Raw genomic sequence first — 24,105 nt, forward strand, 5'->3', positions numbered from 1 at the left:
TTTTTTGGTTATAATGACTTTAAAATGCATGTATGATTGAAAAGATACTTAGAATGTTTCCAAATCCTAACCAAAAATCCTCCCTCTGTATGATACAAATGTCCTTCCTTAGCACACAAACAAAAATGTTTGAACAAAGTGTAGATGTGTGACCTCTCATCATAAAACGTCCACATTCCAGTGTCTGGCTTTAAAGCGCTTGTGTTCAGTGATTACTGACCATACAAAAATAGATTTTTTAAAAAATGGGCGGCACTGACCTTTAAGAGAATCAAAGGGAATCCCCCCCACCACCACCATTACTCCCTGATTCTTCACATGACAAGACACTGGAGACATCTCTTGGGGTAACCACAAATCACATTTCGGTTACGGTGGAGGACACTCAGTTAGAGGCCCACAAGAATAACTAATTTGTCTTGGATTTGTATCAATATTGTTTTAGTGAATATGTTGAAATTAATCTTTGGCACCAGGTTAAACCCACTGATGTTCATTTTTATACAGAGTTGAGACATTATTTAAAACAACATATCCTCTGAATAGAAGACGATCATAATGAATTAATTACGCTTGGTATTTTGTTTGACAGTACAATGCTGAGTGACAAAAACAAGACATTACACACCTTAGGTGAGTGTGACATTTTCCTCTTTGAAAAATCCTCTGTGGTTTATGTGGTGTGATTAATAGAAGTTGTCTCACAGCCTTGGCTGCTATTGTGTTTTTTTGGGGATGGGCATCCTAGCCGAGATAATTTTGCATCCCTCCAAGATGAGGAATTTGAATATGCATGACGCAGTTCTGCTAATAAAACCCACAACTGGTCCCTTATGAGATGAATAATTAATGCTGAGATGAATTATGCATTTAATTGACCAGGAGTTGTCTGGCCAAAACCAATTAGGTGCCATTGTTGGTGCAATCTCTGGTTACCTTTGTGGTAAACAATGTGGACAGTTCTGTCCAACAGTAGACGACCAGATAATATGTGGTGAGAAAAAAAGGCCTGTGAGAAGGAGATACGGAGCGAAACGGAATGAAATGAAATCACACTGTGCATTTGATGTCATATGGGCTAATATATCATCCGTGGATATATCAAATGTGTGCTCATGTTTTAGTGAGTGCTTATAGCAAATGATGGAAATCAAATGTATGTCTCCAGGCAACAGAACCGGTAATAATTTGCAATGGCATGCTAGTTTTTCATGAACACAAAAAGTAATGAGTGGTGCATGAGTGAAATACACAAATTCAAGCCAAGAATACACATTTTTCCACTCAATAATCTTGATATACTCAATAAACATAATTTAAAAGATACGATAGATAGATTTATAAGGAGGTTATGCAGAGGTGCTGAGGATAATATGGGCTAATTGCCTTCACCTTGTATAACCCTTCCACAACCTTGTTCACTTTGCTCATGGATTATAAGATCTGGAAATAGCACTAAATAAAATAAATAAATAGCACTCTGCCTTGAAGACAATTTTGCCATGGTGGCCACTCTGGGTACTGCAACAACAAATACTCACGGGGCCCAAAAAGCCCATTGAGCACCAAGAGTCTGTAAAAGTCTTCACAAGACACCTCCACATAGGCTTTTATCGATATTCTATATTTTTAATTCATGGAATTTCATAATCCTAAAGGCCATAAAAAGTCCAGACAAATATTATTTCCCAGAATGACGTGTACCACCACGGCAACGGCGCTACTGTCAGGGAACCGTACAATATGAAAACTTTATGAGAAATGTGAATAAATGAGGGGTTTTCGTTTACATTTACATATATATATATATATATACCAAAGCAGGTTTTAGTTATTTATTCATCACTCATTAGCATTTATTTTAAAACTTAATATCGATGTATTAACATGCTGCTGTGTGGATTCATTGAGGAGAGGTGACTGATCACTGATTCCCAGGGAGGCTGCTTTGTCTTATTGTCACTATGTGTTCATAAAGTTACTGATAAATGTGATGAACACGTGAATTAGAGTTGAAGAGAAACATGTTGAGTGAAATTAGAGTCTGCAGGTATTCTGGTGTGACTTTATTTTAATATTGTATGATCATTATATTAACCATAATAGTAATCATAACGATAAGTTAGCTTTATTTGTAAACCGCCTATCTGAAAATGTTAATATTCAATGGAATAGTTTTTTAATCATCATAAAAGTACTTGTGTAAATAAACTGTGTTTTGTGTTGGTGATTTGCAGTTTGTTGGAGTTTTTGTCTCTTTTTGAAGTGGTGATTTGTACTTCAGGGCCACCGTAGAAATGTCTACATGGAACACTCCAAAACAAATAAATCTATATAATTCGAACTCGTAATAAATAAAAGGCAAAACCAATCGATAGTGAATACAGTAAGCTGAAAAGTATAATGATGTCATCAAAGGTTAAAATTATCAATGTAATGGTTTATTTAATTGATGGTGACTATTAGTGAATGTTGTTACAGGAATCATGTTGTTTCTGCATTATTTCCCTTATATAAAATAAATGAAATTTGATTTTCCATTCACGGATATACTGCATGCTAATCATCAATTTTTTTTATAAAATACAACATTTTGCTGTCACAGAACTCAGGCATTTTATATATTATTGCCCAAGAAAAGAATGACAACATTAAGTGCTTTTATGATGATTGAAAAAACAATTCCATTGAACATTTACCATGAATAGGATGTTTTGGTGTCAACGAAAAACCCCCTCATTGCCTTCAATGGGTTTTTACAACCCCAGGGTCGTAATTCTTTTTCCTTGTGTGTATGTGTCTGCATGTGAGTGTGAGATGAGATGCAGGTGTGTGTTAGAATGAATGACATGTGTGAGTGAGTCTAGGCAGATCCTGGGAGCTGATTGGTCCTGCACAGGAGGTACCAGTACAAGAGGCCTGATCATACCAGCTGCTGGTCACTTCCTCAAACCTCTCACAGCCAGCAGACATTTTGTGCTTGGGTTTAATAAACCTTTTGAAGTGGTTTGTTTTACTTGTTGCTGGTGAAGTTGGGAATAAGGAGTCTGTTTCTTCTTCTTGTTGTGTTCAGGTTTTTCTCCTAGGCCTGGTCGAAACAATTGGGGGCTCTTCCGAGATTGGTCCAGATCTGGACGTCCATGAGGTGAACTAATCTATTTAGTATGTACGGTTAGTGGCTTCTTATTTCACTGTGGTAGCGTTGCATTTGAGCACCTGATTTACAGCCGCTTTATTATTTTGTCTTATTTTTGGTGGTAATCCTGCTGTTGACTAAGCCTGGTCTTCAGTGAGGCACTGAGTTCAGCATTTAACGTCGCCTCGAGCTCGGCAAGCCATTAAATATTAGCTAGGCTTAGCTTCATCCTGATAGGTTCGGTATCTCTTTACCATTTCCTCAGTTTTTGCACTTTAGGTTACAGTACTTGGTTTACGTTATTTACTTGTGGTTTGTGACCTTTGTTTTGTAGTAACTGTGCTCCATGTTCGTTGGGTCACTTTCAGTTGCAGCTTAGGTGTAAGTTGGTAACATTAATGTGTGGTCAGTGGTTGACTACAGTGACCGTTTTTTTATTCGGGTTGATGCAGACCACTTTGTGTTACTGTTGTATTAATTGTGTGTAGTTTGTTGCAGGGTTTCTCACTCCTGGTCCTGGAGAGCCCCTGTCCTGCATGTTTTAGATGTTTCCCTGCTCAAACACACCAGCTTCAAATGGTCTGCTTGTAAGTAAGTTCTGCTTGATAACGAGCCATTTATTTGAATCGGGTGTGTTGGAGCAAGTAAACACCTGAAACATGCAGCACAGTGGCTCCCCAGGACCAGGCCTGAGAAACCATGGTTTGTTGCGTTTCAGTAAATTTGGTCAATGAAAGGGTCCGATTTTGTGCAGGGGTTGTGGCAGTTTTTTTTTTACTTTAGTTTGACCTGTTGGTATTGCAGCAGTTTCACTCCACTTTGTCTTAAATGTTTGTACCTCATGGTGGTAGCCATTTTTGTTACCTTGTGGGTGTGGCACCCACTCATGTCGCTAATGGTGTGGCTTCTGTTAAATGCGTTGCAGATCTTGGAGGTACGACATAAGCATTTTGATTGTATCGAGCATTTGGTTTTACAACTCCAGGATCATGACTGCTGTTTTTTTGTGTATGTGTCTGCATGCGAGTGTGAGATGGGTCGTGTGTGAGTCTAGGTGGATCCTGGGAGCTGATTGGCCCTGCACAGGAGGTATCGGTACAAGAGGCCTGGTCATCCCAGCTGCAGTGGACTTCCTCAAACCTCACAGACAGCAGACATTTTGTGCTTGGTTTCAATAAACCTTTAAAATGTTTTTTGTGGTTTCTTTGGAAGAGAAAGTCTTTGTTGCAATTTGCAAGTTGCCTGACACTATACAAAAGTAAAGAAAAAAAATCATTATTAACCTTGGTATATTTGATCACTGAAGAGGTCAAGGACCAATGTTGATGGAATTTTCTGGAGATGTAGGTTATTAGATTTTGATGGTAATGTGGGCAACCGAACAGCCTTGTCTAATTACAGTAAAATCATATTACAATGCCTTCTCACTATATTCCAGCACAGGATGCAACAGCAAGTCATCATAGTGCACTTTGCGAAAGGTATTAATAACTTTATTTTATAATGGCAGCTTGCATTGTGTGTTTGTAATCAAACCCCACGTTCATTTTAAACCGCACCACACAAAAGGAAGAAACTATAGCAAACAACAGTGTGGTTGGGTTTCCCGGTGCTGCTCGTTAATGGTTTTCTGTAACCGAAGCTTTCTCCAGTTACATCTCCCAGAGACTCCAGAAGGCACCTACGACAACTGACGCGCGCACACTTTTTTTTGGACACCATACCCTCTATTCATATAGTGTTTTAATGTCATTATACGATATTAAAAGAATGCCAGTAAGTGATTTTCCTCCGGCGAAAACGATAACCGTCTACAGGAACGGAGACGCCCACTTCCCCGGAAGGAGAATGACGGTGAATCCGCGACAAGTGTCGAGCTTTGACAGTTTTTTGAATTTTCTGACCGCAGGGATAGAAGCTCCGTTTGGAGCCGTCAGAAAGTTGTACACTCCCGTGCAGGGCCGTAAAATTCGCACCTTGGAGGAGTTAAAACACGGTCGTGCGTACGTGGCAGCCGGAAACGAGCAGTTTAAACTGCTGGAGTAGGTACCACACTGTGTGTGTGTGTGCGCGTGTGAGTGAGGAACTGTTGACATTCAGCGTGGACGGTCTCCATTTCAATAAAGTTTAATTCAAAACGGACTACAAGTCTTTTTTTTTTTTTTTTTTAAACCTATGGCTGCTTGCTATGTCTTCCAGCTACCGTGAGATAACAACCAAGAAGCCAGAGAGTAAGAAAAAACAGGTAAAGTCACCTTTTCAATATTTAATTAGGTTGAATCAATCATTGAGGGAGGCCAGTGCAAATTTTTGTTCGTGTCTTATGAATTAATATGACCCCCTATATGACCTTCAGAGCCTTATTGTCATTGTATAAATACGACGTAACTGTATGGCTTTCACAGCTGGCGCATGTGATTGTTAGAATATATTTTAAGTGTATTTAAAATCTGTGCCTTTTGTATTTTTTTTCTTGTATGAAATTACTTTTTTTCACTTTTATATCACTATTTTTGTAATTGAGAGTTATGCCAATAGAAGCCAATAGAAGAACATTTTGATTGACAGCTTTGTTAGCCAATGAAAAGCAGCAGAACGCCCGGGTGTGACGCGACTGGCTAGGGTCGCGAGAGACTCCCGGAATGTGTTGAGTGTAACACAGGAAGTCCATCTGACTTCCTGTGTTTTGTTCCGATTGAAAAAAAAAACATTTTCATGTATAAACATCATAGGTATACAACAGAGTATTAGGGCCACATTGGAAAAAAAAATCACAGACTTCAAGAATAAAGTCGTAAATTTAGGGGAATAAAGTTGTGCTGTACTGCCGGCGTGTGTAACAATGGGAATTGGTCATTGTTCATGTTATGCACGTACATCTTAGAGACGATAGGAATCATGTACATCAAGACTTTATTCTCGAAGTCTGTGTTTTTTTTTTCTCAATGTGGCCCTAATACTCCATCGTAAAAGCAAGATTACAATGTTTACGAATTCTTAACGGAGAATCTCTCAGGATCACCCAATTCGGGGTTAAGTCACTCACTGGCTTTAATCGTAGAGACGATTGTGTGTGAAAATCTCAGTAGATCAGCAGTTTCAGAAATAATAAGCCTGCTAAATCACCATTTCCCCTCATATTTGAACTTCAACACATTACTTAGACATTGTTTACATGCCTAAATACATTGGCTATCTGTATTTGCGGAAACAAGCAGATGAACAGGTGTATCTAATAAACAGTCTTAATGCTGTGTAGAGTCAACAAAATACATTTAATATGTTGTATTTACTTATATTTCTGACATCTTATGTCACGCAAATGTCCTTCTAGAGGCTAGATACTGCTATAAATGCTGTGCTGCATTGTATTTGGTTATTGTTGTGCAGTCCTTAATTTTATCACTCCTCTCTATCAAAGAATTGTGAAAAATAATGACACAGAGTAAGTTGAAACTTTATTTACAGTAGTTGTTTTATGTGTGGCCACAGTTTTTTTTTATTTGGATCAGTCAATCATAATGTACATAAATTACATACATTTACATTTGCATCAATCATAACATCAGAGTTTGAGTTTAAAAGATCTATTACTTTATTCAAGCAATTTCAGATCCAGCCTGTTGTTCACAGCACAATAGTAGTTTCTGCTCGGTGGAGGAGAACTTCAGACGAGTCTTGCACGATAAAGTGAGTATTGATTTCTCGCTGGTTATATTTGAAGTGGTTAAGATTGTTCCCTGTTGTGTTATACAGTTCTATGTACTGCATGTATATACAGTTCACTCTGTGTCTTATTACACATTATTGTGTTCCATAGCGTCTTCACCAATGGGCATATATTGGTGCCTCCAGCTCGAATACGGATCCCAAAGCACACGCTCAGACGATGGGAGAATGTTTTAGCCATGGTGACCGAGAGGGTGCGTCTTCGTACTGGTGCTGTGCGCAGGTAATCTGTGGCATCTTTAGCATTCATTCTTTCAAGTCCTGACTCCGAAACATTATATGTTTTTTATTCAGACACATTTATTAAAACATGACAAAAACATGATTAGTGGAAGAAGTTGGACTACTTCATTGGCAAACACTTCTTTGATGGATATGATAAATATGCTGACATTAACCCCACGTATTATTATTATTATTGGAGGATATTTTCAAAATGTGTTGTTTTCATGTAGAAAATCAAGGTCCATGAAGCTACCATATATGTTTCCTTGCCCCCATCTGAAAAGAGTATTAGAATATAAGAGAAAAACACAAATAAAGTTGAAGAGGATTATTTTAGAACAGTGTTTCCCAATCCTGGTCCTTGGGGACCCCTGTCTTGCATGTTTGCGATGCTCCAACGCGCCTGCTTGATTTCATCACCTTACCATAATTAGTTTCTGAGATATAACCATAGATGCAGGAGAAGACTTTTACTCATGGAACTGCTTCGGAACTGTTTTGGATGTCTGCAGAAGTGACCAAATATAGTTCTTTGCCCAATAAAGGGTTCAATTTGACCACTTAAGCAATATTTGTGACATCAAATCATGCCTTTCTCTTACTTAGAATGCTACATATGATCGTTCATATTTTTGCCTTCTCAGGCTTTACACCTTAGATGGACATCCTGTCTGTGCTTCCACTGAGCTGGAGAACAACCAGCACTATGTTGCAGTTGGTGCAGAAAGGTTTAAAGCTCTCCCGTATGACCACTGCACCCCTGGGGTTTTAGTGAAGGACAACGGTGTTCAAAGGTACGGTATACAACCTAAATGTTTTTATTCAGTTAAATACATATTTTATTTATTCACACAAATTACAAGAACAAGCACACTTGCAACAGTTTGTGTTATGGGAAAAATTGAGAAGTTGCACGTCAAAGCCAACATGTGGTTATTAAGGTGATTTCACTCGCACTGCTGCAGGAAGCTGGTAAATTAGCACCTTTGTCACCAGAGGAGAGAGTTGAAAATTAATGCAAAATCCCTTTTATGGTTAATGTAAGCAAAAATGAAAAAGTCCAGACGGACGTTTTGAGACTTAGGTGTTAAAGGGTTAAAAGGAAAGAGAAAACTAATCCAGTTTTTTCCTCTCTGCAGTCAAGACATCCTGCCTCCAATTCAAAAGGAAAAACATGCAAAGGATGTGGTAAGTATAGTTGTATAATTCTGTTACATATTTCCCCTAAATTTGCCATGTTTTATTGTCGTAACACCTCGGTAGCATCACAGAGGGGGAAAAGTGTATCTTTGCACACACAGCATTTCAATTAACATTTCCCACGTGTGCGGCTTGTCGTGGGGGTGTAATTCGTTATGAAACGGCGCGATCATCAATCACTGTCTGCAGGAGGCATTAAGTTACCGTTGCTTTTCACTTTGATGGGTAATCCCCACAGAGATGGGCCCGGCCCACTTGATCAAGTGCAGTGAGCCTCATAGACAGATCATATGCACCAAGGGGACTTCAGTGACTGGGAAAAAAACAAAAAAAAACATCTCTTATTCAAACCAGAACCGGGACAATTTGTATTGTGATTAAGTATACGGTGAAATGCTTTGAATCCATGTGAGGATTGCTCTGCTGCGGGCCCTGACATGAACACCATATCACATATTGAGGATGAGAACCTGCCCACTCAGCAGGTTGCGTTAGAGATGGGGGGGGGGGTTCCTGTGAGAGATTTGTCTGACATCTGATTTTTCTAACCATGAAAGATGACAACGCTGTGGCAGATGACAATTTTTTTCAGACAGAGAAAAATCCCCCTAACCTTGTTGCCAGATGTATGTGTCATAGACTTGCATTATATGTAGAAAAATGCTGAATATTTATTAAATTTAAATTCCTATTCATATGAGGTTTTGAGAGCTTATTCAAATTGTATCTTGCATAACACCACAGATGAAATCCGCACTGTAAACAGGGGGTGCAGTGCTTTAAAAAAATGGATGAGGAAATCAATATAACCATAGCCTTTGCCATTTCACACAGTGCCATGAGGTGGAGACAGAGACAGAGCTATAGCTTCTTTCTTTCTTTTTTTCAGCTCATTGGAATATTAGTCATTCACTAGACATGATGCTGCTGCTGCTGCTGCTGCTGCTGCTGCCGCCGCCCTCACTCCCCTCGCCTCTTCGTCCGATCCCTCATGAATTTGTAAACACAATTTGACCCATTAATAAGGACCTTTCAGAGCTGCATGAGACAAATATTGCACACACTATCTTGATCTGGCCCTTGTTTAGCTTTACTGATTATTCACACATTTATAGGTTCATGTCTGCCATTAATTTCAGTTTGACCTCACAAAACAACAGCAGTCTGGTCTGAAATGCCCGTAAAAATATCCTTTTAAATGTGCTCGGCGAGGCTGTGTAAAATGTAACCTTGCTCTGTGGGAATGATGTCTGTGGTGGTGTCCTGTCTGCACTGGCAGTAGAGCGTCTCTGTGCTGCTGAATGGGACATCTGGTCCGGAGCAACCACTGAAGTCTAAACTGACGGCTCTGCAGAGTGCAGCACTGAAACTTTCCCTGTAGCCCGCGTTCCCATTGGACGCCGGCGTATTATGCTGAGTTGGGCTTTCACGGTCATGATGAGGTAGAAAGTTTGAGGTAGACATAGCATAAAGAGAAGATTAATAGGGGGAGAGAGGAATGCAAAGAGACAGAGAGGCAAAAGAATAATGGTGTGCATCAAAGCATTGGCTTCATATTACAGTAATCATAATGAGCACCACTGTAATAGCTGCACTCTCTGACATCAGCAATGATTTGCTGCAACACCCAATTTCTCCGCTTTGCGGATGATCTCACTGGTTAGGGGAAGTAGCAGTGCCCAATGAAAAAAACCCAACAAAAAAAACACTGTATACCCCTCTTGCTGCTGCCAGCATGTCTGCTCACTGAGGGCCAGGCCATGGGAGTGGCTCCTGCTGATACCACAGCCAGGATGGCTGGAGGCTGCTGGTCCGTCCAGTTGGTTGGGACCCACCATTTCCCCTTGGCTATCATATCACACTGTCCTCTTGTTGACTCCTATTCCCTGCCACTTGAGAGGGCTCCGGATTGCTTGCTTGCCTGGTCCCCCTGAGCCTCCTTCACACAAACTCCAGCACTTTCTCTCTGCCTGTCTCTCTCTGGGGCCTCCTGATACACAAAGTTGTCTGCTCCCACAAGACATGGTACTGTAGATATATAATGCAGAATGAGAGGGGGGATATGACCTCAGCTTTTCCACTGCCGTGTTTCCACTTGTGCTGCTGCTTGTACTGTAGTCTCCTGGCACCGCAGCACCCCATGTCCTCTGCATTCTCCTCCCAGAGTGATGTGTATATATATATATGTATATCTACTCAATGGGCTGTAAACATGGAAAACAATCAGTTTTTTATCCATCCATGTTGTATTTGGATTCTAAACTTAAGGATGAAGTGGTTTCGCATCTGTCATGGATGATTTGATTGAATTAAAGTGAATTAACGGCTCGCCACAACGACAGCAACGCTGCTCTTCTGTCTTTGATCTAACATGAATGTGGACACCGCAGCACTGGCGTGTGAACTCTGTTTCAACTTAAGCCTCGCTGAATACATCAGGCAAACTTCGCTCTCCTCTTTTGGAATTTTATTTTTCTGCCGCGGCCCACAAACAGGCTGTAGAATTTCAAACGAACATCAACAGATGCTGCCTCTGCATTAAAAAAAACACAAACAAACAAGTGATGAAACAATGCAGTTATTCCCCAGACGCCATGTTAGTGAGCTTGCAAACACCATTGCCAGAAGTGAATTCTGGTGGAAGCCTGAGATCACTACAATATCCCCTGAGCCAGCCCAGGGATCCAGGCAGGCAGCAGAAGTAAAGAGCACTGTAGCTGAAAAGAAACATTAAGTCTCCTCTCACCTGCTCTTTGTATCTGCGTCTCTCATTCTCTGTAAGGGAGACATACCTCAGCTTGCTACCTACAGAGGGAATGAGGAGAAGAAAATTGCCTTTTGTGGAAGCATTAATTCAGATGTGTACCTTGCTGTCTGAACATCATTCTGAACTCTCCCGACTGCTCTCTCTCTTCCACTCTTTTCCCTCTCTCACTCCTGCACTCTCCCACAATGCAACTAAGTCCCAAGTCTGTTTTTTTCCTTCTTCTCCCCTCTCCATCAATAACGCTCTGCTGTCTACTGCCGAGGAATAACTTATTCCCTGCGACTCCCTCCCTTTCCCTTTAAGCTTGTTTTGATTTTCATTGTTTGATCTGGCTTGATAAATAAGACAAATGCAGTTAGAAATTCATGGCTGCCCCATCGCATCAATAAATGATTAGTTTGCCACGCTCCCTTGTGATTGATAGGTTGTGCACGGGATGTATTGGAACCAGATTAATTCAATACAGTAGGAGTCATGGGGGAGCTACAAAGCATATCAGCTCATGAAAAATTGAGGTCAATGGAAAACGTAAAAAAAGCGTTGAAAAGAGGAGAAACAAGTTTCGCCTCACTGTGTTTTGTCTTTTTTTTTTTCTCTCTCCTCGTCTTTATGGAAACAACAAACAAAAACGTCAATGATGAATTGGAAAGGAATCGGAGAGAAAAATGCCTCAATTTGTGCCCCTTGTTTTCTCTCCTCTTCTTTCTGTCTGTCTGTCTGTCTGTGTAGTTTCCATGCACAGGCTTTGGTGTGGACCTTGAGCACACAGCCAGGGGCCAGATGGGGAAATACACAGCAAAGCCAGAGAGAACCAAACAACAGAGGCAGGTGTCCAGAGACACAGTTCTCTTCTCAACATGGGGTAAGCGGAGCAATTCTATAGAAATATCTCTCTCCTGGCCCTCAGTCAGATTTCCATTCCATCACCTCCTCCTTTAGTGTGTCAACATGGTGAAATCTGTTGGCCGTTGAACTAATTTATATGTGATATGTTCATGTGCAGAGGTGGAAGGAGTACTGCAATATTCTACTCAAGTAAAAGTACCACTATATTGATTTTACTTAAGTATACAGGGTTCCCGGATGTTTTTAAAATTGAGGTAATTAAGGTCTTAAATTGTCTTAAATATACCATACATTTGCTGTAGGTATTACATTTTCAGATGGTGCATTTAATACCGATAGGAAAGCACAGTGGCCCACCGTAAAACATCTAATAATAGTTGTCGAAGTGTTTGGGACAGGCTGTTTTGAGGACTTCTGATTACTTGTGAGTCTCCTTATTTGAAAAAAAACAAAAAACCAGAAGGTAACAATAAATTGAGTATTCTCTACCAAAGAAATTGTCATGACGTTTTTTGGGTCTTAAATTATATTTGTTGAGATCTTAACAAGCTTGTTTAAAATTTACTCAGAATAAAAGTTACTTAGATACTTTTTTAACAAGGTTGGGGTTCTGTCATGCAAAAAGGACAAAAAAAATCTCACATTAATTCATTTTAATTAAAGGCAAACCTTTACAAATGAAAGCCCTGTCAAAATAAAGTATGTAAACACATAGTATATCAGTCAAAATTGGTCAAAGGTCACAAATGCTTTAACTTTCGAACTCACTCAGGGACTTTAATTAATGCCAATTCACCTGTCCTCTTGTTCACCTGTCTTCACCTGTGCAACAAGCCTCTGTCGCCCTCTGCTGGTCACAGTGGCAAGTGCACATAGAAGTGTGGAAACAAACAAACAAACACACAGAGCTGCCAAAAACAATACTTGACTCCCACTCTGCGGGGTGAAGTAATAAAAGTAAAATTACTTTATAAAGCGGCAGTACACAAAAACCTTTTCAATTACAGTAACACGAGTAAATGTAATTCATTACTTTCCACCTCTGGTGAAGTACATGTGTAGAACATGGGAGTGGAATGTTTCTCTGTGCTTCATGAGTGAACCTAGTACATGCTGTGAAGACGGAGGCAACATCATTTTGCTACGTGGCAAAGCTTCCCTTGAATTATCAACCTGTACTTTTAAGTCCAAACAGAACACATGCTCTGTGTTCTTCAACAGAGACATGACTCTTTTCAGCGAAGATTAAACAGAACAAGACTTCAAACGACGTCAAGGGGGCTTAAATCATAGATGAATTCAATCAGGCTATTTTGATGAATATAAATCCAGAAAGCTGCGCTCACTCTGAGAGGGGGAACAAATTGCTCCAGTTTTCCCCCTAATGCAAGAATCAAAATGGTAATGAGTTATTAATCACAAATATCGCTGACAGATTATCATAAAAGTGACACAATTCTCCTTTTATATTTACAGTATGTGTGCGAAAATTTGATCTAAAAGGTATACTGTGTTTATCGTTAATGGCGTGTTTCGACTCAGGAGGTTTTATTTCACTGTTGTTGGTACAGTGACTCATTCTGTGCAACAAATAACATGATGTTATGTGGTGGAATAAATTGCGTAATTGCCACAGTGAGAAACCCAGCAATCTTTCTCCAGTTGGGCCCACGTCAAGATAATGCTGTTATTTGTAGACAGGTCAGTGTGCACAGAATAGAATTAAAGCGATTCAAGTCTTTGGCAGGAGATTCCTTTAATTGTTTTTTCCCCAGCTAAAGTGAGTTTAGTAGATGTGAAAGTAATGCCTGACTGAAAAAAACATAATAAATTGTCCATGGATTGCAGGTGTGTACTTTCCTCTTTGAACTACACTTCCCTGTGCATTGTTCCTTTGTACTTATCTTTTTCCTGGTTAATCTACATGCTTGCTTATTTGCTCTTTAAATGAAAACACTTAGGGCTATTGAAGGTAGATTCAGGCTCAATAGTGTGTTTCATTACTCACATTCCACCATGTATCAGGTCCAGCAACATGAGACAGGAGGCAGAAACACAATGTGTGTCAAGAGCAACCTGTCACTGTCAACAACTCACCCTGGAGTGAAAGTTCACGCTGGCCTGGACACATTTGTGGAGTGGCAGCTGTGGCCATTCCACGTAAATAAACAGCAGCAATGATCACTTCTGAAGTTTAACGGAGGGGGCAGAGAGAGATTGGCAACTTGGCTGCAGCAGATGTGGTAATTGTGATTAATCACTTTTTCTCAGAGGGCAGTGTGTTCAATGCACGAAACAAAAGGAGCGAGATGGCGGGAGCAGCCGAGGTGAAGGAGGACCTCCAGCTCAAGGTGGACCTGCCAATTGATCAGGTAGAACACAAGCTTGTACAAAACCGCAGCCTGTGCAACTCTTTTAACAACTTGGACTTTTAATTTGGCACACAGTCAACACAGTGCCATTCGCTGTTTCCATTTAATTTAAACGAATGCTACCAACTGAGCTCATAAGTTCTCACAATTTTACAACTTGTAGACAGAAGTGCAGTATAGAGATGAAACAATCTATTATTAATCGATGACTAAATTAATCGACTATTTTGATCATTGATAATTGGTGTGAAGCTCATCTCATGATTAAAACAACAAAACTGATTGTTTTAGCTTCTTAAATGTGAATTTTTTCTTCGTTTCTTTGCTCCACATAAAGAAATCATTAAAACTGAATCATTTTGGTTTGTGGACAAAAGGAGACATTCGAGAACATTGTCATTTCCACGTTTGACAAACTGATCAACGTTTTTTAACATTTTATGGACCAAACGATTAATCGATGAATCGAGAAAAATAATCAACAGCTTAATCGATTACGAAAATAATCGTTAGTTGCAGCTCTATGCAGTATAAATGTTGACACTGGTGTCCGATCAATGATCGAGCTTATTGAGTCGATGAAGCTTGTCCTTTTTTTTTCAGCCTCAAACAGAATTAAAATATACTTTACTGTCGATCTCTTCCGTTATTTCTACCGTCTCTATAATCCCAGTAAGTTTTTAAAAATAGTTATCTGCAAGGAGTGTGATTTATGAATGCTCGGTAGAATATGTTTCATAAATATATAAATATTAAGCAAAAATCAATACAGTAGTACAGTCCGTGTAAGCCAAAGGGATCTTTTTTTTCTTTTTTTTTTCTTTTTGGCAGGTTAAGGCCAAGACAGTCGAAGAGGAGAATGAAGACGGGATTTTTTCTGCGAATCCTTGCAAAGCCCGTCTCCATGATTCAGACGCCTCGTGTTTGCAGAGGTCTCTGGCTCCAGGTTCCAGGGAAGACGTGAGTACCCCTTATTATAAGTTTTATGGAGTTAGTATGTCAACATGTAGATCATTTATACTTTTTGGATAAAGTCACATAAGCGAAAATTATGGTAATCATCGTCTCCATAATTGCCCGAGCATCACACAGACCTGACTCCGGGAAATCCACCTTCATCCGTCTTGTTTTGCTCTCTCCATGGTTCTCTTTTTTGTGTATTATGGCGCTGTGTACTTGCTGTGTGTTGCTGCTTGTCTTCGGGGCAAGGAGAGTCGGTGAAAGTACTGGTGCTGGATTAAAGACACCTGAGCCTCCAGTACAACTTTATGTTGCAGGGATTTTTTTAAAGCTTATAGCCTCTAGCCAAAAACACAGTATGTGTCAAAGCACCGAGCTTTAAAAAAAAAAAAAAAAAAAAATACCCAGAAGTTTGTGTTCAAGATCAATTGAGCTCCATAACTGTATATGGTTGTATTTGACATCTGTCCCTGTCTGAGTTGTTGCATGTTCACGGTGAAGTAGTGCCGAGCTGTGCATACATATGTTCTTTCATGGATCTGTGGTTCCTAGAAATTGCGCTCATTTAAATACACTTATTTTGCTCTAATAATCCCTGAGGGACAGCGAATATGAAGCAGTGTAACTGTGATGAATGCGCGCAATAGTTGGCTGATATTACTATTCCAAGCAATTTCATTTCGGCTTTAAAATGAGAAGATATTGAGTCTTATTTAAGCAATCAATAACCTTGAACATTTTGTTTTAATGAAAACTATAATTCCAAGCAGTGGCAATTACACCGTAGGGGAATGTTTTGGTGTAGTGATGATTTTTGCTGCCGTATGCACTTTTGCAATAAAGATATTCTTATCAGGATAATTATTGACTTCTGGGGGCCAGTTATGACCCTGGCTAAAGACCCCATCAATAGCTTAATTCATTACTTATCGCTTTTAGTCATACATGAATGTTGCTGATTCAGATTGGCTATGGATCGCAACGGTGCGTCCGTTAGATAATGGAAATTAATAATAATGATCCCTACAGTATACGTAGACGGCTACTTTTTTGTAATAATAACGATTTGTCGTTGAAGTGACATCAAGGGAAAGTGAGTTGTTTATGTTTTTTGTTGTGAGCTCTTTAACTGAACACATCCTCAGTTGGACACAGTGTACATGACAGTTGTCAGAAGTAAAATATGTCATCTTTTAAAAACATACACTACCGTTCAAAGGTTTGCGATCACCTATACATTTTTTTGTGTTTTCAAATAAAAGTCACACTTTTATTCATCAAATTAGTTGCAAAATGAATAGAAAATATAGTCAAAATGAGAAATAATGATTTTTATTCAAAATAATAATTTTGCTCTTTCGTCAAAGAATCAGCAAAACTGTTTTCAGCTGTGCTAACATAATTGCACAAGGGTTTTCATACACTTGGAATGTACATATTCCATTAAAAACCAGACTTTTGCAGCTAGAGTCGTTTACCTCATTAACAATATAAAGAGTGTATTTCTGATGTGACCCCAAACTTTTGAACGGTAGTTTACATGGAAGAAGCTCACCTCTACTTAACATAAATCTCCGATTTTTACTGCAATTCTTTTCACTCTGTTGTTTTCTTTCTCCGTGTTTTCTCCAATATTTTGATACAAGCTGTAACTTATCAGACTGGAAACGACGCTAAAGGTGAACCATCCTTACTTTAAGTCCCATCATCATTCATGTATACTCTTTTTTTCTTTCTTTCTTTCTTTGAGGCCAAACAGACTGTCGCTGTCTCGTTGTCGGCAACCTCATCATTTAGAGGGCTGTGAATAATAATGAGGATAACTGCACGGCTATGACTCATACTTAGAGCCGAGTTCCAACAGATTTCCTCCCACTCCGGCACTTGCATGTGCATGTGAACTGGCCCCCGCGTGCTGCATACATGTGCATGTATACAGTAGATATTGATGACCAAATTCAATTACATGATTACATTTTCAGCCAAAGCTTTAAATGATTTATTGCGTTGGATTTAAATAGTGAATACATTTGCAGACAGTACACTGGCAGAAGGCAGTTGAGGCAGCGTGTGCGATATTGACCTGTGCGGTCCAGGCCAAATAAAGAATAACGAGATTCAGCATCTCTGCCAAGTGGAGATGTCCACGGGGAGTGAAGGCAGGATATCTCCGTGGAAGTGAGCAGAGGATGGAAGCGTTGGAATCTCCTGCACATTTATCAAAGCTTTTCTTATAATCACTTGACTGACTTTTGTTGGGCTTTCTGAAGGTTGGGTTTTCTTTTAGAGTGCACTTTGTTAAAGAGCTGATTGATTTCATGGGTGGGGTTGGTGGGGGTCTCTGTCTATGTTGTGGATGTCATACACTTTGAGGTAATATGTACAAGGGTAGGTTTGCGCTCGCCGGTGTCGTGTCATGTTTACAACTATCATTTGTTTTGATTTAACAATATTGGCTGATTTATCAACCAGTCAGCTAAGCATTTTTCTTAATTAATATTGTTAGAAATGCCAATAGGGCTGGGGATGTTTGATCAATGGTCTTCCTCTTCTTAAGAATTTTGTGATAAAAAATCGAATCACTATTGACCGTGCGATTGATCCATTCTTGCCTTTACCAATACAAGTCCATTTCATTTGCCTTTCAGCTGCTTTTCCATGCTCCTATTCCCCAGCGTTTAGGTAAGCCATTTTGCAGGCCTTAGTCACCCCATGCAAGGTCAACCATAATCAACTCTAGACAATGTCACCGCCTTGCTTTTCCAGAGAGCTCGTCAGAGGAGGACCGTTCCTCTGGGCTTTTAAGGGCCTGCTGCATTATACCATTCAATTACTGTTCATTAGACAGTATGCAGCCATTAATCAGACTGAGATGTTCTGCTAGTCCTCAGCGGGGACAATGAACTGGGGAAATTTATTCTGGCTTCTTCTCTGGGCCGCCGTTTAGTTGAGAGAGATGACACTTTGGAATGCAGTGAAGCTTTCAGTACAGAGACATCCTCAACTGAGCTGCTACTCCTCTCTCCCCTCTCTCTCTCTCTCTCTCACTCTGTCTGCTTTTAAGTCAAGTGCTCCGCTTCATGCAGCCCTGTTTTTGAATTTTATAAAACACAAAGCTTTGTCAGAGATTTACTGCACATGTAGGGGAGTATTACGAATCAGATATATCACCAAAAGGAAGGAAACCTGACAGATTTACTGATTAGAGCTTCATATGCATTGAATATGACTAGATGATGATATGAGAAACTGATTTATGATTTCCAGGAGGTTAAAGAGAGGGAGGTGTCTTCCAGGCTCAGCAGATTATGGTCATGGATGTCCCGGTTTTTCAAGGGTAGGTTCATCAAAGCATAAAGCCTGGTAGTAGCTCACTGGCAGCAGCAGCGTCGGCGGCCCCCGCATTCCCCTCCGCAGCACCTAATGCACTCATAAAGAGACCACTAATACACTCTGCATTACCAGTTCCTCCCTCACATTGCATGTCACCAGATCTGCAACCACCTCTCAACATCTGGGAGAGCTTTATGCCATACTTTATGGAGACCATCTGGTTGAGTGGGTTTTTTGCCTCTCCAATCTCAGATGACTTATTCTGGTATTAAAGGCACCTGCACATCAAGGTGTGCAGTGCTGGGAGCCTGGGATTATTCACCACTCTTTTATTTTATACCCCATGTCCTTTGTAATTTTGAACCTCTCAGGCTGTTCTTTGTGACCATGAAAATACTTATTTGTCCCCTCAGTGGCTTCTTATTTTAAGAGGACTTGCATGGTCTGGCTTATATTCGTTAGATCTAGAGAAGAACACATCTGAAAGTGTGGATACACGCTGTACACGTTTCATTATTGGGGAAGGAAGCTAAATAATAAGTGGTGTTAAAACACAAACCAAATCATCGATGTAAACATGATATTCTGCTTTGTTGGGGAATGTGCCTCTCAGTTGGTTCAGGCAATTTCACTCTAATTGCAGACAAAACACAGGCTTTGGTAGTGAGAGGCCCATTCAGTGGTCTCCCATCATCCTCTGTTGTCCCTAGTGGAAAATTCCAAAGGTGACTAATGGAACAGGATGTGAATCTCTGCAGGTGGTTATCACTGTTTGCCCTTCAGTCTGAGGCTCTCTCGGTCAGTGTGACACCGGCAAAACCGCTACATCCTGATTTGACAGCAGGCTCCCTGCCTCGTGTGCATGCCACCCATGCTTTCGTCAAAAACACATAAATACACAGCCATGTGCGTGCACATTTAGACGTAATCAAACAGACGGGAGTTCAGATCAAATATTTCTCTTCTACATGCATGCATGATTTTTACCTTTTGTCCTTAGTTATCCTCATATTGGTTAATGCTAGAGTTTTCGATCCAACCTTGTCCTGGCTTTGATTTCCCGGCTGAATATCAGTGGGCATTGCAGGGGGGCAATCAAAAAGTATTACAGCACATTATTTCTCCTTATTTCTTTATTTTTTCTGTCCCTATCACTTGTACATTGTTGTTTATGAATGGTTCTGCATCATTCATGCCTCATATTCCCTCGCTGTCGGTGTGGATCTGCACATGACACAGATGTGAAGCATAACCTCCAGAGTCTCCAGCCATAGACAAAGGAAGTACAGGATGAGAGCATGGCACAATTAAGTTGCATTTCCCCTAACATAGGACTTGGTACCAGGTACTTTTTTCTAGTACCTGCTCTGGCAAGGTTCCAAGCGAGCTGAGGCAATACTATGCGTGACGTTGCCAGACAGCCGGCTGCTGATTGGTCAGAGTGCCGGACGTCCGGCACAAGAATCAATCAGTTAAAAGACTTAAAAATCCTAAAAAACGTGGGTTAATCTCCAATAATTACCAGGAAAATGTCTAAAATCTCAAAATGTAATAAAGGAGTCTGGTGTGTTAACTAATTAACTGATTCAGTTAACACAACTGCTTCACAAGTCACTAGTCACTCGTTTGTGTTCGTTGCATGTGTAAAACGAAGTCACGGCAGTTTCATGCAGCCGTGCAGTATGAGGCTGAACCAAAATTACCCGTGTTGCATCAAAATGTCAATATCTGCACCACTTTCTATCCTGGAAAGGTGTTTTTCAGGTGAAAATTGTTGACCTTCTCCTAAAAGCAAATCTACCGGCGAAGTACTTACAGTCCTCCTTAATGTGCTGCACTTTACCAGGTAGTTCATCTTGACTTCCGTGTATAAAAACAGAAGATACTACCGGGTTCAGTTTGGCTGAGGTTCTCCTTCAAAAGTTATTGGCACCATGTACAATGGCCTTGTAATTTATGGCAACTGTTAGGGGCCTTTGACAGACATTGTAAAGCATCTTGACTGATTGGGTAGATGTAGGATGTGTGCAGTCGTGGCGTATTGCCGCCTGCATGTGCACGCGACATGCAGAGAGCTGCATATAGCTTGCTCTGTCACAGATAAATTTCTCTGCACAGTCAAATTAAGTTGTTGTAAATCACTCCCGCACACCCGAGACTAGTCCTGAGTGACGACCTTTACGCCTATTTGAAGTTAACTCTTATTTATGTTAATCACATCCGTATTATATTGACAGTAAAACTGTGTCATATTCTAAAAAGGTCATTGTTTTGTAGCGTAGCGTGTGGCAGGGATTATGCCACAATTATGTTTGATGTTAATGAAATCAAGTGTTTTGTGGACAATGCGTCTTATACAATTTCTTCCTTATGCTTTGCTGAGGGATAATCAGAGTCTTTGTAAACCACAGGAAAACTGCAATGTACACTTTACTTCTCATTCATCATATACATGTCATGAGAGGCCTTCAAAAGACAGCTAAGACTCCTCTTCTTCTTCTTTTTTACATTTACATGCTGAAAAAGAATACGTTCCAAAGGACGCGTGTTGAAAATCACTCATTGTGATGTGAGGGAGACGGCTTCAGCCTGTGATCTTCGCCGCACTCGGGCTCTGTGAAGTGCACCACTGTCCAGTTACACATTAGCTTTGATTGCCAGTTTGTTCTGTGCATCGCTCAGAGCTTTGAACTGCATCCCAAGATGAAAGCCAACCTTTTTTTTTTCTCCACTGTGCGTCCACTGCAGACTGCTGCTGTTGCTTGTACTGCGACGGGCATAATGTATAATTTATAATACAATACATCGTGAGAAGACACCCTAGTGCAATTCCATTTTAACTTAATGCCTCTTCTTTTCTCTCTCTGTATCTTGTGTTGACTGGAGTCAATGTATGATACGTCTTTGTTGTGTCCAGCAGAGAGACTTTGATAGCGTTCGTTCCCACGGTGAGAGAATCACTCATCCTTTCTCTTTTCTTTAACAACCACAGAATACACTAGTGTCATACTCTGCTCTGGACCAGACGTTCTCCTGAAACCACCAGCTGCTCATGTGCGAGATAAAACAGTGTTATAAACGAAATAAAAATGTCTCCCCTTTTGACAGCCCCACCGTGAATATATAGCCTCTTATTTCAGCGAATCTATTGCATAATTATTTATGGTTATGAATATTACATGGAGCCCCACACTGAGCGCATGGTAAGATGCCTAATTGCAGAGTTTAATTATTAAGAAGCAAAGGTCCTGGGCAGATTTTTGAGAGAACCACTTTTGATAAATTATTTTTTGCAGTTTTCTGATGAATTATTTTCGGGGGCCTGCGTCTAATCAGTCAACATTGGCGGACAGTGAAACTGCTCTTTGGAGAGACTTATCTTCCCGTGGAGAGGAATTACTATGCTGATTAAATCCACTGAAATCAACTAATAACTTAATGAGTGGATGGATGGTTGGAGTGGATTAAAAAAAATAATATGAATCATTGCCTCTCAGCGTGGCAAACACAAGGACGCAGTGACGGTATGAGGACTGTTGCTGTTGACCTCGGGGCACAGCTTTTATATTTCTGGGTAGCACGATGTGTGATGGTATGTGTTAAAAGGAAAACTCATTAAGCACAGTGTAATACTGCTCTTTATGCATATGAGTCACTTCAAGGAGAAAGTCCAGAGAGGCTGACTAAACAAGGAATAATAAACTAGTTCTCCCTCAAGAAATGCCAAAGACACTAAATACAGCTGTTTGCATAACTACAATACGAAGTCGCTGCTGCTGCTGCCGCCACTTTTGCCACTTCTTTCTCTAAAATGTACTTTAACTGAAACGCCCACACACAAAAATATCCCTCTGTAGTTATGTAGTCAGTTGAAGTGCGCTTAGTATGCAGAAAAGTTTAAGTCTCGACCCTGGCTTTGTATCAAAAGCTATCTGAATATGAATAGAAACAGGCTTCTCTGCGTGCTACTGCAAATATAGAAGCAGCGCACAGCTAATGGCTGTAATACAGACAATAAGAATCCTTGACCCACTTGAATGTGAGTCCTGCGTCACGATGTGACCGCGCGAAAACTAGTTCAGCGCAACTGTATATAGGCTTAACCGCGGGGGCAATCGCTGGACCGCCTCCATTCCCCTCGTGAAAATTGCATGTCGGTCTGGCACACGTGAAAAGCAGTCAAGTTGCTTTTCTCAAGCCGGCGCAAATATGTGAATAATTGATCGCCGTTGATGTGAGGATCACCTCGCTGTGTATCCACTGCTTGTTGTTGGTTTAGAAGTCTCATGCGGCCGGGCAGGTGCGTGGCCATCTGTCAATATCATGTCAGTCGTTTCACGTGGGCAGGCACTCTGACCAGCCCGGACGCCTCGGTGAGCAACTGTTTTCAACGTGATGGATGGAAGTAATGGGGCCACATTAAATCTGTTCTCTCGCCGCGGTGAAATTGCAGTGATTATAAAAGACGGATTGGACAAAATAATCATTGATCCATACTGCTAACCGGTTTTAATGTTGTATCTGATTGGAATGAGATATCTTTTTAAACTTTTTTTCCAGGTTAATTGAATACAAACACTTGGTGAACATTTGGAAAGTGTTTTGCAGATGTGGAAGCTGCTGCACGGTTGGTGTAGTGGTTGGCACTCTTGCCTTTGCTGTCCTTGTTTGCGACCCCGTTGGAACAAGGGCCTTCCGTTTCCGTGTAGACGGGGAATACGTGACTTTAGGAAAACACTGACGTTGTATTCCCACATCTTTCTCTTGAGCTGTCATTCATTGTCTTGTGTTTGGAGATTGTTTGACAGTTTTAAAAAGTAACTCGTCAGTCTGAGAAGACACTAGATATCACTTTCCTTCTTCATTTTCCAATTTGCTTCTCAAAAAGTATTTAGGTTTATGACAGAAAGTTGGTAGATCTAAGTCGCCAGGGGTCTGTAAAGTCGCTAAATATGCACACAGAAATGGGACGACCCGTAAACTTAAACAAACATAATTTCCGTTTCTGTCCTGTGGCTTGGTTCATTCTGTCTCCATTTCTGCTATCATATGTAATGTTTACCGTCTTCTTGTAACATTATACAGCACAACTCACAGTGCTGGCATATGTACGACAGCGTTTTTATCGTTCCATGGGGTTCCTGTTGGATGGATGGATGTTGTTGCATTAGCACAACAATGCTGTAACAAGCTCAGTTGGTCTTTATGCAGCTTCAAGTCTGAGCCAATTCAGTTGGACAAAATGTTGAATATTGACCTTTGCAATCCTGTCGAGGTGAAAAGAAAGTTGTTGAAGGTTACTTTATGCAGACGCTCCATCTTGTGCCTTGAGACCTGTATTCAAGATGGACAGGTGGTGTTATGAAAAATCTTTTCCACCATTGACATCATCCAGAGCCACCTGAAGGCCACTTCCCCACCTCTATTTCTCTCTGTGTGTCTCTCTCTCTTTGTTCCAGCCTGGTAGCTCCCCACTGTCTGAAGCTAATGGCTGGATACACGGCTAAAAGCTCTCAGTGTGATAAGGTAATGTGAAG

At 40.5% G+C, this 24,105-nt stretch overlaps 1 protein-coding gene across 1 annotated transcript in view; it reads left to right on the plus strand.

The window, feature by feature from the left end:
- Positions 1 to 4,906: 4,906 nt before the first annotated feature.
- dcdc2c (doublecortin domain containing 2C) overlaps positions 4,907 to 24,105 on the plus strand; it is a gene marked incomplete at both ends in the record, with an annotated part of 158,510 nt that continues 139,311 nt past the window's right edge. The window contains 9 exons of the mRNA XM_083906668.1: positions 4,907 to 5,178; positions 5,336 to 5,381; positions 6,750 to 6,826; positions 6,957 to 7,088; positions 7,735 to 7,884; positions 8,230 to 8,278; positions 11,787 to 11,919; positions 14,175 to 14,275; positions 15,107 to 15,235. Coding sequence (XP_083762794.1) covers positions 4,907 to 5,178; positions 5,336 to 5,381; positions 6,750 to 6,826; positions 6,957 to 7,088; positions 7,735 to 7,884; positions 8,230 to 8,278; positions 11,787 to 11,919; positions 14,175 to 14,275; positions 15,107 to 15,235 — 1,089 coding nt within the window. The remainder of the gene's footprint in view (positions 5,179 to 5,335; positions 5,382 to 6,749; positions 6,827 to 6,956; positions 7,089 to 7,734; positions 7,885 to 8,229; positions 8,279 to 11,786; positions 11,920 to 14,174; positions 14,276 to 15,106; positions 15,236 to 24,105) is intronic.

Source organism: Microchirus variegatus (assembly GCF_963457635.1).
Source record: "Microchirus variegatus genome assembly, chromosome: 2".
NCBI lineage: Eukaryota > Metazoa > Chordata > Actinopteri > Pleuronectiformes > Soleidae > Microchirus > Microchirus variegatus.